The sequence below is a fragment of the Micromys minutus genome (assembly GCF_963924665.1).
Source record: "Micromys minutus genome assembly, chromosome: 1".
NCBI lineage: Eukaryota > Metazoa > Chordata > Mammalia > Rodentia > Muridae > Micromys > Micromys minutus.
The window spans coordinates 67,477,350-67,489,794 of NC_137969.1; the positions used below are offsets into that span (position 1 = coordinate 67,477,350).

A 12,445-nucleotide genomic window follows, 5' to 3' on the forward strand; every position below is an offset into this window, starting at 1 on the left:
GTCACAATGTACGTGAAGACTGAGTTACATATTATTCATAGTGTGTGTGTCATTCTTCAAAAAGGGTAATAGAGAGACCCAGCCCAGTTGAATCTGGATGGACGGCCCACCGACACATAGGTCCCTGGAAACTCAGCAGAGTGGTAGGAACACTTCCCATCCTAAGCAGAAGGGTGAGTTAACTTCTTCTACCCACGTTCTACCTCTGGAAAAGCTGTACAGAGCTCACATGGTTCAAGCAGCAGAACTGAACAGGGGTGCACACTTCTGGCCCAAGGCTAGACCCGGCCCAGCTGCATCTGGAAGGGCAGCCTGCCCATGCACAGGTCCTTGGGAGCTTGGAAGAGAGGGAGGAACCTTTCCATCCTAAGCAGAAGGATCCACAGGAGAGTCAGGCTCCATGCAGAGATAAGATCACCTATAATCACAAATAACAAGATGGCAAGAGGAAAGCAAAAGAACTAAGCAATGGAAACCATGACAATCTGGAAACATCAGAACTCAGATCTCCCACCATAGCAAGTAGTGGATTGCCAAACACACCAGAAAAACAAGACTCAGACTTGAAATCATACTTCATGATGATGATGGAGATCTTGGAGAAGCACATGAATAACTCCCTTAAACAATTACAGGAACCAGGAAAAATCACCCAAAGAATTACAGGAAAACACAACCAAATAGATAAAGGAATTGAAAATGGAAATAGAAACAATAAAGAAAACACAAAAGAGATAACCCTGGAGACTACAAGAGATGGAAGAGAGGATCTCAGGGGCCGAGGACAACATTCATTGAAAACATAGACAAAACAGTCAGAGAATATGCAAAAACCCAAAAGCTCCTCACCCAAAATGTCTAGGATACAATGAGAAGATCAAACCTAAGGATAATAGCTGTAGAAGAGGGCGAAGAATGTCAACTAAAAGTCACAGTAAATATCTTCAACAAAATAATAGAAGAAAACTTTCCTGCCCTTAAGAATGAGATGACAATGAATATACAGGAAGCCCACAGAACTCCAAATAAATTGGACCAGAAAAGAAATTCCTCCCGATACATAATAGTCAAAACACCAAATATTTGAAACAAAGAAAGAATCCTAAAAGCTATAAGGAAAAAGGACAAGTAACATATAAAGGCAGACCAATCAGAATTATACCAAACTTCTCAATGGAGACTATAAAAGCTAGAATATCCTGGACATACAGACCCTAAGAGAACACAAATGCCAGCCCAGGTTACTATATCCAGCAAAACTCTCAATCACCATAGATGGAGAAACCAAGAAATTCCAGGACAAAACCAAATTTACACAATATCTGTCTACAAATCCAGCCCTACTAAGGATGATAAATAGAAAAATCCAACACAAGGAAGGAAACTACACCCAAGGAAAAGAAAAAAAATTCACAAAAGAAAAAAAAGCACAAAAACATAAGTCTACCTCTAACAACAAAAATAACAGGAAACAAAAGTCACTATTCCAAAATTTCTCTTAACATCACTGGACTCAATTCCCCAATAAAAGGCATAGACTATCAGACTGGATACATAAACAGGATCCAGCATTTTGCTGCCTACAGGAAACTCATCTCAGAGACAAAGACAGACACTACCTCAGAGTAAAAGGGGGGGGGGACTTCTAAGCAAATGAGCCCAGGAAACAAGCTGGAGTAGCTATTCTAACATCAAACAAAATAGATTTTCAACCAAAAGTTAAGATAAGAAATGACAGTTTTTATTCATCACAGGAAAAAATCTATCAAGATGAACTCTCAATCTTGAACATCTATGCTCCAAATACAAGGGCACCCACATTTATAAAAGAAATCGTACTAAAGTTCAAAGCATATATTGCACCACATACAATAACAGTGGGAGACTTCAACACTCCACTCTCATCAATGGACAGATTATGGAGACTGAAACTGAACAGAGACACAGCGAATATAGCAGAGGTTTTGACCCAACTGGAATTAACAGACATCTACAGGACATCTCATCCAAAAATAAAAGAATATACTTTCTTCTCAGCACCTCATGGTACCTCCTCCAAAATCGACCATATAGTCGGTCAGAAAATAGGCCTCAACAGATACAAGAAGATTGAAATACTCCCATGCATCCTATCAGATCACCATAGTCTAAGGCCAGTCTTTAATAAAAAACAAAAACAACAAAAAGCCCACCTACATGTGGAAGCTGAACAATGCTCTGCTCAATGATAGCTTGGTCAAGGAAGAAATAAAGAAAGAAATCAAGGATTTTTTAGAATTTAATGAAAATGACACCACTACTTACCCGAACTCATGGAATGTAATGAAAGTAGTGTTGAGAGGAAAACTCATAGTTCTGAGTGCCTCCAAAAAGAAACTGGAGAGAGCATACACTAGCAAGTTGACAGCAGAGTTGAAAGCTCTAGAACAAAAATAAGCAGACTCATCCAAGAGGAGTAGACAGCAAGAAATAATCAAACTCAGAGCAGAAATCAACCAAATATAGACAAAAAGAACTATACAAAGAATCAGCAAAACAAAGAGCTATTTTTTTTTTTTTTTTTTTTTTTTTTTTTTTTTTTTTTTTTGAGAAAATCAACAAGATCGAAAAGCCCTTAGCCAGACTAACTAGAGGGCAAAAAGAGAGTATCCAAGTTAACAAAATCAGAAATGAAAGGGGAGACAAAACAACTGAAACTGAGGAAATTCAAGAAATCATCAGGTTCTATTACAAAAGCCTATATTCAACAAAGCTGGAAAATCTGGAGGAAATGGATAAATTTCTAGACAGATACCAGATACCAAAGTTAAATGAAGACCAGTTAAACCATCTAAATAGTCCCATAACGCCTAAAGAAGTAGAAGCAGTTATCAAAAGCCTCCCAACCAAAAAAGCCCAGGACCAGAAGGGTTTAGTGGAAAATTCTATCAGACTTTTATAGAAGACCTAATACCTATACTCTCCAAACTATTCCACAAAATAGAAACAGAAGGAACACTACCCAACTCTTTTCGAAGCCACAATTACTCTCATACCTAAACCACAAAAAGAAGCTACAAAGAGAACTTCAGACCATTTTTCTCATGGACATTGATGCAAAAATACTCAATAAAATTCTTGCAAAACTCACGCCAGTTAGAATGGCTAAGATAAAAAACTCAGGAGATAGCAGATGCTGACGAGGATGCAGAGAAAGAGGAACACTCTTCCATTGTTGATGGGGTTGTATGCTGGTACAACCACTCTGGAAATCAATCTGGCAGTTTCTCAGAAAACTGAACATAGTACTACCTGAAAACCCAGCCACTCCACTCCTAGGCATATACCCCAAATATTCTCCAACATGTAAGAAGGACACATGCTCCACTATGTTTATAGCAGCCTTATTTATAATAGCTAGAAGCTAGAAAGAAGCCAGATGTCCATCAGCAGATGAATGGATACAGAAAATGTGGTATATTTATACAATGGAGTACTACTCAGCTATTAGAAACAATGACTTCATAAAATTTGTAGGCAAATGGATGGAGCTAGAGACTATCATCCTGAGTGAGGTAACCCAGTCACAAAAGAACTCACATGGTATGCACTCACTGATAAGCAGATATGAGCCCCAGACAGTTTGGAATACTCAATATCCAAGAAACCATTCACAGACATTATGAAACCCAAAAAGAAGGAAGGCCAAAATGGGATGCCTCAGTCCTTCTTAGAAAAGAGAACAAAACTCTCATGGGAGAAAATACAAGGTCAAATAGAGGAACAGGGTTTGAAGAAAAGATCACTCAAAAGCTGCCTCACCTGGGGATCCACCACATATGCAGTCACCAAATCCAAGCACTATAGCTGGTCTCAAAAAATACTTACTGGCAGGAACCAGACAGAGATGCACCCTCAGGGACTATGCTAGAGTCCTATAAATACTTCTGAACATGTTTGCATCTAACCATTGATCTGAACTCGAGGATGCTAATGAGGTTGCAAAAGAAAGGACCTAAGGAGCTGAAAGGGGTTGCAACCTCATGGTAAGATAACAACATTATCAACCAAACAAACCCTCCAAAACTCTCATAGAGTAAAACACCAACTTCTGTGCTCACTTTGAGAGACCTATTGATCCAGTTGTGTATGTATTATACACAATTGTCTGGCATCAATGTGAGAAGAGGCTTTTGTTCCAGAGAGGGCACGTTGTCCCAATGCAGGGGAATGATAAAGCAATGGGGTGGATAGGTGGGTCAGAAGGGAGTGAACTTTTGTGAAGGCAGCTGGAGGGGGAGGGGGGATGGGAGAGGGGTAGGGTAAAGAGATAAAATTTAAATGTAAATACAGAGTGTCTAATTAAAAAAAAGATAAAAAAGGATAATAGGGACAGATCCATGGAGATGTGTGTGTGTGTATACAAACATACATACATATATATATAATTAAAATTATATATTATATATAAAGTATATGCAATTAAAATACATGTTTAGAAAAAATTAAAAAATACATGTCTATATTTATTAATGTATTATGATCATATGATATGGTCATGATAAAAATATAAAATAAAAGAAAAATAAATAGTGATGGCAATATTGTAGTGGATGAGGAAGGAGAGGTCAGTGGAAGTCACTGAAATGTATTAGTTCTTGTATTGAGGGGGACTCATGCCTGCTTATTGTTACTAATAAACTAGCAGCAACAACAAAAAGTAGCCAATAGACTCTTCTACAGATAGAGTCATAATAGTGTGTTAAAGACTGAGAATTCCACACAGAGCTAAAATGGAAACATAAACACATGTATTCAGCTGTCAGAGCTGGTCCTATGACTTGAGAGGCAAGTTTTATGCTCTCAATGGAATTCCTCTTCTCAACTGCTGTAAAAGTGCATACTTTGAAGAGTGTCATCTTCAGTTGTTAGGTAGAAAGTGACTAAGAAGACTAGAAGATGACATAGAAAGGCAATGTATGAGCCCCTCCAAGCCTCCTGAAGCTCTGTTAAGGCATAGTGGGACTCCTGACCACACACAGAGAGAGAGAGGATGGGGGATGGAAGGAAGGGAGCAGGATCAGATAGATGCCTGGGCACAGTAAGGAAGACTTGGTGAGGGCGTCTCCTGTAGGTATGTGGGCATTTAGGAACTAATGCAGCACATATCTTAAAACACTTCACCAAGGACTTACATCAGTAAGCAGGCAGCATGTAACAGTTTTTGCATGTTGGCAAGACTGGGCTCTGTGAAGCACTTCAATAACCATCAAGACAGTCAGAGAGAGATAGCCAGAAGGCATAGAGTTAAAACTTCTTTGATGAAACCAAGTCCATGCAAAACATTAAAAGATGGAGAAGGAGGGTTTACAGAAACATCAAAAATGTCCTTTGACCTCCAGAACAAGGGAAGATAGACTTCCACAGCCCATCAAAGTCCGTATCACGGATGTTAGGATGTCCTAAGGATGGAATGACAGGGAGAAATCTCAGAGCCAAAAGAGTGAAGCAAAACAAATGGGTACACAGAGGACCTGGTTAAACTAAATGGGCTGCAAAACCAAACCAAAAGAGAGGAGAGAGGAAGGAGAGGGAGGAGGGAGGAGGGAGAGGGAGGAAGGAGGAGGGAAACAGTGAGATGGTAACACAGGAAAATAGGTGGAGTCAGAGGTGATTATATCAGGTGGAGTAAACAGAATCATAAAGACACACAGCATGTTTCCTCTAAGAAATGCAGACTTAAATATGGGGGTGATTAAAGGAGGAAGGGAACTGAGTGGGGAGGAGAGGTCTCAAAGGGGAGGGGACCCGGCTGGGTAATGGAGTTTACATGTATGCCATAAAATATGCACACACACACACACACACACACAGAGAGAGAGAGAGAGAGAGAGAGAGAGAGAGAGGGAGGGAGAAAAGGTAACTCTCTTGGGGAAGAGGGGGGCAGTGAGTGGGAGAGAGGAAGAAAGGACACTCATTGTGTGAAAGAAGAACAAGAAGAAAGTATAATGAAATACATGTTATGAAAACATCACAGAAGAAATTCATTCATTTGCAAGACATGATTTGAAATGCAGTAAAACTGAATGGAGAATTACTTCAGTACTAAGAGAACCCTAGCACTAAGGAAACCTAACAGCAGGTCCTCTGCATGTACATATTAGTGACATTTGCAGAAACTATAGACTTGGTTCAAATGGCACAGTGTGAAGACCTTGACCAGAGAGTACATGAGTTCTGTGGGGCTTTATGAGTCAAAAATGTTTCTTTCCAGGAAAGTAAAAGTTCTTAGTGACCTGATTTTGGCGTTAGAGATGTCCAGGTGGAGAATAATGTGGAGATCTCTGCATGAAGGATGGAAAAGAGGCCAAAGAGTTGAGTTCAAGCACTCAGGATCTAGTTTTAGCCCAAAAGGAGGAAAGCAGGATTTCCTGAGCCTCTGGGAGGTGGCAGACACTCCTGTGCCTCTGGGCTGTACTCGCTCTCTAAGCTGAGTTAACACTGGCTTCAGGGTAGAAAGATCCCTGAAAGGTCACTGAATTTATCAGCAGCAGCGGTTTAGAGTTTGAAAATCTGCTGTTGGAAACAAATTTGTAGCAAGGAAAGCCCAGCAGCTTCCAGACATGTGTAGGAAACAACTTCACGGTGAAGGTACAGTTTGAGTGTTATTAGGGGAGAAATGTACAGGAAATGGACACAATTTATCATCTTCTAAAATCAGGTAGATTTGTTCCCTTCCATCATTGCTGCCACCCTTGAGTAAGTCATGGGTGTATAGCAGCTTTCTAACTGGTCTTGGCTCTTCCTAATTTCCCTAGACGTTCTCCATAAAAGCCTGAAGGTATTTGCTTGCTTGTTTTTAGGTAACGACTTGTATAAAGCCCAGACTTGCCTAGAATTTCCATCCATCCTCAGCCTCCTGGTGATAGGATTACCAGCCTGCTCTACCATGCCTAGCATGTAGGATCTTTCAGAATCATAGTCTTCCTTCTTACTAAAACCTCCCCTTCCCAAGAACCTTCAAGCATAATGCAACTTTGAACAAAATCCAGTCCTCTTCCCAGATCTTCTAAGAGGCTATAAGCCCTAGTCATGTCTGCTTCGCATCCTGTCGAAGTGGGCGGTCCTATCCCTTCATCAGTGGGCTGTCCTTGACATGACTACGAATAGAAACTGCCAAGACCTATTCCTAGCAGTACCCTGTTTGTGCTGCTCTGATAGATCACTGCTGACTCCATTCTCTCGTTTCCTTCTCCACTGCCCTTCTCCCTCCTCCCTAGAAGGCCTGCTCCTTTACTCTTAGTGCCTTAAACCACACCGGCAACAATGTAGACATTCTCATTTTGTCCGACAATTTGATAGGAGAGAGTTAGGGTGAAGGCTGGCCTACAGCCTGACACTCACAGCACGCGATGCTCTTCCTGAGTGCTCTGTTTTGCTTGGCTTTCCTGAGACCAAGGCGCTTACTGTGTATTCTAGGTAGCACCGAAACTCACTTTACTCCCCTGCCCCGCTGAGCCCTAGCATTACAGATATGGGCAACCATACCAGCTTCTTTAGATCAGATATAATAAAAGACCTGCCATATCCATTCTCCTGCAAGCAACACAATTTTATTATTCTTTATGAGAGAGTAATACCTATGTGCATGTTGTGTTTGTGTGTGTGACCTTTCTTCTTATCCAATCACGTTCTGGTGACTACCTAGACGGACTAAAACCTAACTGTTGGGAGTTCTGCAGCAGTGACCATGAACATGCCGGTATGTCTACAGAAAGTTCTATTTTTAGTTTTAAAGAGCATCTGTGATGATTTCAATTCTTTGGAATATTTTTGGAATATTGAAGTTCTATTGAAAGAAAAAAATGTACACTATTTTTTTTTTTTTGGATACAAAATGCAACACACCTTCTCATTCCTCCCCCTAATAGGTTTAACTATTAGAATCAACAATCTACACGCAATAAACAATCATTAGTGAGATAATCATAATAAAAATAAAACACCCAAAGAGCAGTAAACGCCTGAACAGTCTTACCAAACCACCACCGATAACCGCCACTCTTTTTCCTTGAGTGTCAGACGAAGCCATAGCTGCCAGAACGCCTCTGTTCAGGTTGGAACTCTCTGTCCTACTTGATGTTTTGGGTTCTTTTTATTGCCAGAAGCCCAGAGCCCTGCAAGCCAGAAGCAAGGCTTGGTCAAAGCTCACTTCCTCTGGCAGTGTTTAACTCACTAGAAGCCCAAAGTCCAATTAGCCCTGCTCTTGGAGACAATTCGCTGCCACAAACATTTGAAAAAACCCAGTCATGTATAGGACAACTTTTCTTTGAAAATAGCAGCCTAGGAGGCTTTTCTTCTTCTTTTTCTATGGCTTGTGTGAGTTTCGTTTTCATTCATTGGGTACCAATGAAACTTGTGTTGTCTGTGGTTCCAAAGAATCTTCCCCTTCTCAGAGAGAGTGAGATGACCTGGATTCACCAACAATTTGTCCTAAAAGAACTTGTTGACTATCTCTTCTGGGAAACATTTTCTGCTGTCCTAATGGTCTCCTGGGCAGTATTTGTAGATGTGTAACTGACTGGCCAGATTTTTACTTTGGTTTTTGTCACACAGGACGTTTAGAATGTAGCTCATGTTTTTCCATGGGCAAGATGCTGAACTCCCTGCATCTCAACTCCAGTATGTGGTTTGAGGGGTGTCTAATCACGTTTGACATCTCTACTTTATTTGAGACATGTAGTACTTGGTTTGGGGCCCTAGTCCCGAGTTTCTTTTCTAGATTGTATTGTAATATAAAATAACAGCATCAGTAAAGATTTCCTGGTTTTCCAATTTCTGATGAGAACACACTAGAAGGAAACACCATTTGATAGCGCCCTTCTGTGGGGGAGTAGGTTAGAGGTGCTAGAAAACAGCTGAGTCTTTACAGTGGGTTATATATCATGTAGCATGAAGTTAAAGACAAGGCAAGGTCACACAGCAAAGGGTAATACTGTGGATTCTGTCTCTTTGGGAGCCTGTTTCTCTTGTCCATAGACAAGCATCTGGCTGTGGTTTGCTGTGTGGATTAACTGTTTCTCTCCAATTCCTCTGCATCTTTCTTCCTCTCCTATCGTCTTCTTCTTGCTCTCCCTCTTGGCCTCATTTTCCCCTTCCTCTTCCTTCCTATCCTTTTCAACATAAATGTTAGCAGATTTCACATCCCTTTCCACCCTAATTTTCCTTTCAATTAACTTCAGTATCAATATAGAGAAAATTGTATCTCTTTAGAAGCTTTTTAAAAATGAAGAAGTATTGCACATGGAAATAAAGTACTTAAGAATCATTGTACAGTAGTTTTCTGCACCGCATGTGCATTTCACATGAGCCCAAGGAAAGAATTATCCCACACTTTTCAGTACGCTGCTGGTGCAGGACTCAGACATGCTAAGCAAGCATTCTAGTTACCACAGGCTATTTCTTCAGCCACGATTTGTTTCACAGCTTACCCTTTCCTCAGCTTTATGCTTCTTACGATCCATCTGCATTTTGTCTTGTAGCTGCAGCTGGTTAATTTTCATGACCATATCACTATTTTCTCAGTGTTACCATTGTTCTGAAATCTTTATGGATTTCTGGTACTTGGTATGAAACTTACTATTGTCTTCCCTGGAAGATACTGAGCTCTTGTCTTTCCCCTGATGGTCCAACATTTCTTGTTAACATACTTTGCTCTGGTTAGCTCATATTCGCTGGATCACTAGAATTCACTCTTGTTTTTTTTTTTTTTAAAAATATGGGTCTGTATTAGAAAGCTATGTGTATATGTGTGAGAGATTATGTATATGTCAGCACATGTATTTCCAGAGTCCTGAAGATGGTGTAGGATCCCATGGACCCAGAACCACAGGTGGTTGTGAGCCACTGCACAGGTGCTGGGAACCAAACTGGGTCCTTTGCAAGAGCAACATGTGCTCTTAACCGTTGAACCATCTCTCTAGCCCCAACAGCTCTTTCTTGAATTTATTGGTTTAAAGGTTTGTGTATGCTTGGCCCAGGAAGTGGCACTATTAGGAGGTGTAGGCTTGTTAGAGAATGTGTCACTGTGGGTGTAAGATTGAGAGTCTTATATTAGCTGCCATCAGATGACGATGGAGAACTCTCAGCTCCTCCTGCACCATGCCTGCCTGGATGCTGCCATGCTCCCACCTTGATAATAATGTATTGAACCGCTGAACCTGTAAACCAGCCCCAATTATATGTTGTCCTTATAAGAGTTGCCTTGGTCATGGTCTGTTCACATCAGTAAAACCCTAACTAAGACAAAAGGTTTGTCCTCAATCTATTCCTTTATATCATTTAATGGTTACTGTGCCAGGCTGCTAATATTATGAACACATCCATACTCTTTAACCTTTCAGTATTTCATCTAATTAACAGGAGAATTTTATGGTTCTGTCTTATAAATCCCCCCCTCTCTATATATGTATATATATGTATGTATATATATATATATACATATATATATATATATATATATACATATATATATATATATATATATATATATATACAACATTTTAATGGTTATTTCTTACAATCTCTAAGAAAAAAAACAAAAAACAAAACAAAACAACAAAGCTCAAAACAAAAACCTCCTCTTAACCATCCAAGCTAGATATACTTATATCTTAAAGTCTTTACTGAGAAGCTTAAGAGGCTCCTTCCCAGCTCATTTCTCACTGCTAGACTGGAACCCTGAACCTTCTTCGTGTGTTTTACCCCTAAACAGTAATCCTCGCCCCAGGGTTTGACCAGATGTGAACCTGGCTATCAGTTCTGTCAGCTTGTGGAGGGGGCTGTGTTGAACTTTAGAGCAGAAGATAAAACCATTAGATTAGGTTTGTACTTGTTTCTTAAAGCAGGACAAAGGTCACATTCCAAAAAGAACAGAGTGCAAATAAATCAGAAACACCACACAAACACACAAACACACCAGGCATCAACAAGAATAAAGAAGGTCCCTAATATCAAACCAGTTCAGAGTTTAAAGAACTACAACTTTGAGCAATCAAAACCACGATTTTACCTAGATAGAAGGTTGCCTCATAAAATAAAAATGTACAGTGCCAACTGTTAATGAAACAGCTTTTAACTCATGTCCATTATTGACATCTGTGAACTAAGCTTCTCACATTTTGACCATGCCTTTTCCATATTTCCTACATGTTTGACCTTTTGACCCTCACTGGTAGGCATTTTATTTAGCCAAACTGGAACTTCATATTGCTGTTACAAGTAGGAAATCACTTTCATTGATAACTAGAAGGCAAATATAGATTAATGGTTGGGAGTTCTTAGACATCAATGTTCTCTTTGCAAAACAGATCATAGTGGGTATTAACTAGTAAGGTTGCTTTCAGTGTTTAATGAATTAATTAATACATTTAGACAATCCATATCTGCAGTCCCAGCTCTGGAAATATCGATGCAACAGGACTGTGAGCTCAAGGCCAGGCTGGGTTACATGGTATTTCAATGAAATTAAGAAAAAAATCACAAAAGGAAATGAAAAATGTTTGAACTATTTTATGTGTCCTAGCTGATTGTTAAAAGATATTAATTAATCTACACATATAAAACTTATGCAGGATTTCAAAAGGTTAAATGGGGGATAGGAACTGAATATATGCTTGAAACAGAAATGAAAAAAAAAATGGTAACTATAATCAGATGAATCATAACTAAAACTACAGGTACCAACGTGAAAAGGAACTTAAGACAACAAACAACAATATCAATAGACTTCCTTGGATCCTGGAGATGCTCAACAGGTAAATGCACTTGCTGGTAGGCCTGAAACCTTCATTTTTTGCATCCACATACATACTGTAAGGAGAGAACCAATTCCCACAAAGTGTCCTCTATATGTGTACTGTGGTAGCAAAACCCAATCCAAAATCACAACAAAAAGAGTAAATTATTTTTAAATTCATGAAACAATACTATTAAGTTAAAAAGATCATAGCTATTTTTTCCTCTTACACCTTTATTTTTTTAAAAAAAGAGATACATGTACAGATTTTTAAAAGCATTTTGGCATAAAACTATATGAATATTTTTTGTTATTACTTGCTTTTTTTAAAGGTTTGATAACATGCATTGAAATCTTACTAGTTACCATAAGCATAAAGTACATGTAAAACCAAACGCAACATGGAAATAGTCAAAGTTTTCTTGGTGTGTATAGATTAAACATAATGATTTTTAAATACCAAAAGGTGCCACAAGGCTATCTTCTTAGGTCTTGAGTTATTAATGATCTAGTTCTAGGTGTACCCCACTCTGCATGGGTGCTATACACTTTTTTTTTTCTATGAAGGACTGAGGCTTCCACTTTTTGGCCTTTCTTTTTTTGAGCTTCATATGATCTGTGAGTTTTTTCTTGGGTATTCAGAGCTTCTGGAGCTAGTATCCAATTATC

The 12,445-nt window shown here is 39.3% G+C and overlaps 1 protein-coding gene across 1 annotated transcript in view; it reads right to left on the bottom strand.

Moving 5' to 3' along the window:
* Positions 1 to 8,071, bottom strand: part of KMO (kynurenine 3-monooxygenase) — a gene marked incomplete at both ends in the record, with an annotated part of 33,673 nt that extends 25,602 nt beyond the window's left edge. The window contains one exon of the mRNA XM_080926104.1: positions 8,018 to 8,071. Coding sequence (XP_080782230.1) covers positions 8,018 to 8,071 — 54 coding nt within the window. The remainder of the gene's footprint in view (positions 1 to 8,017) is intronic.
* Between the last annotated feature and the right edge of the window lie 4,374 nt (positions 8,072 to 12,445).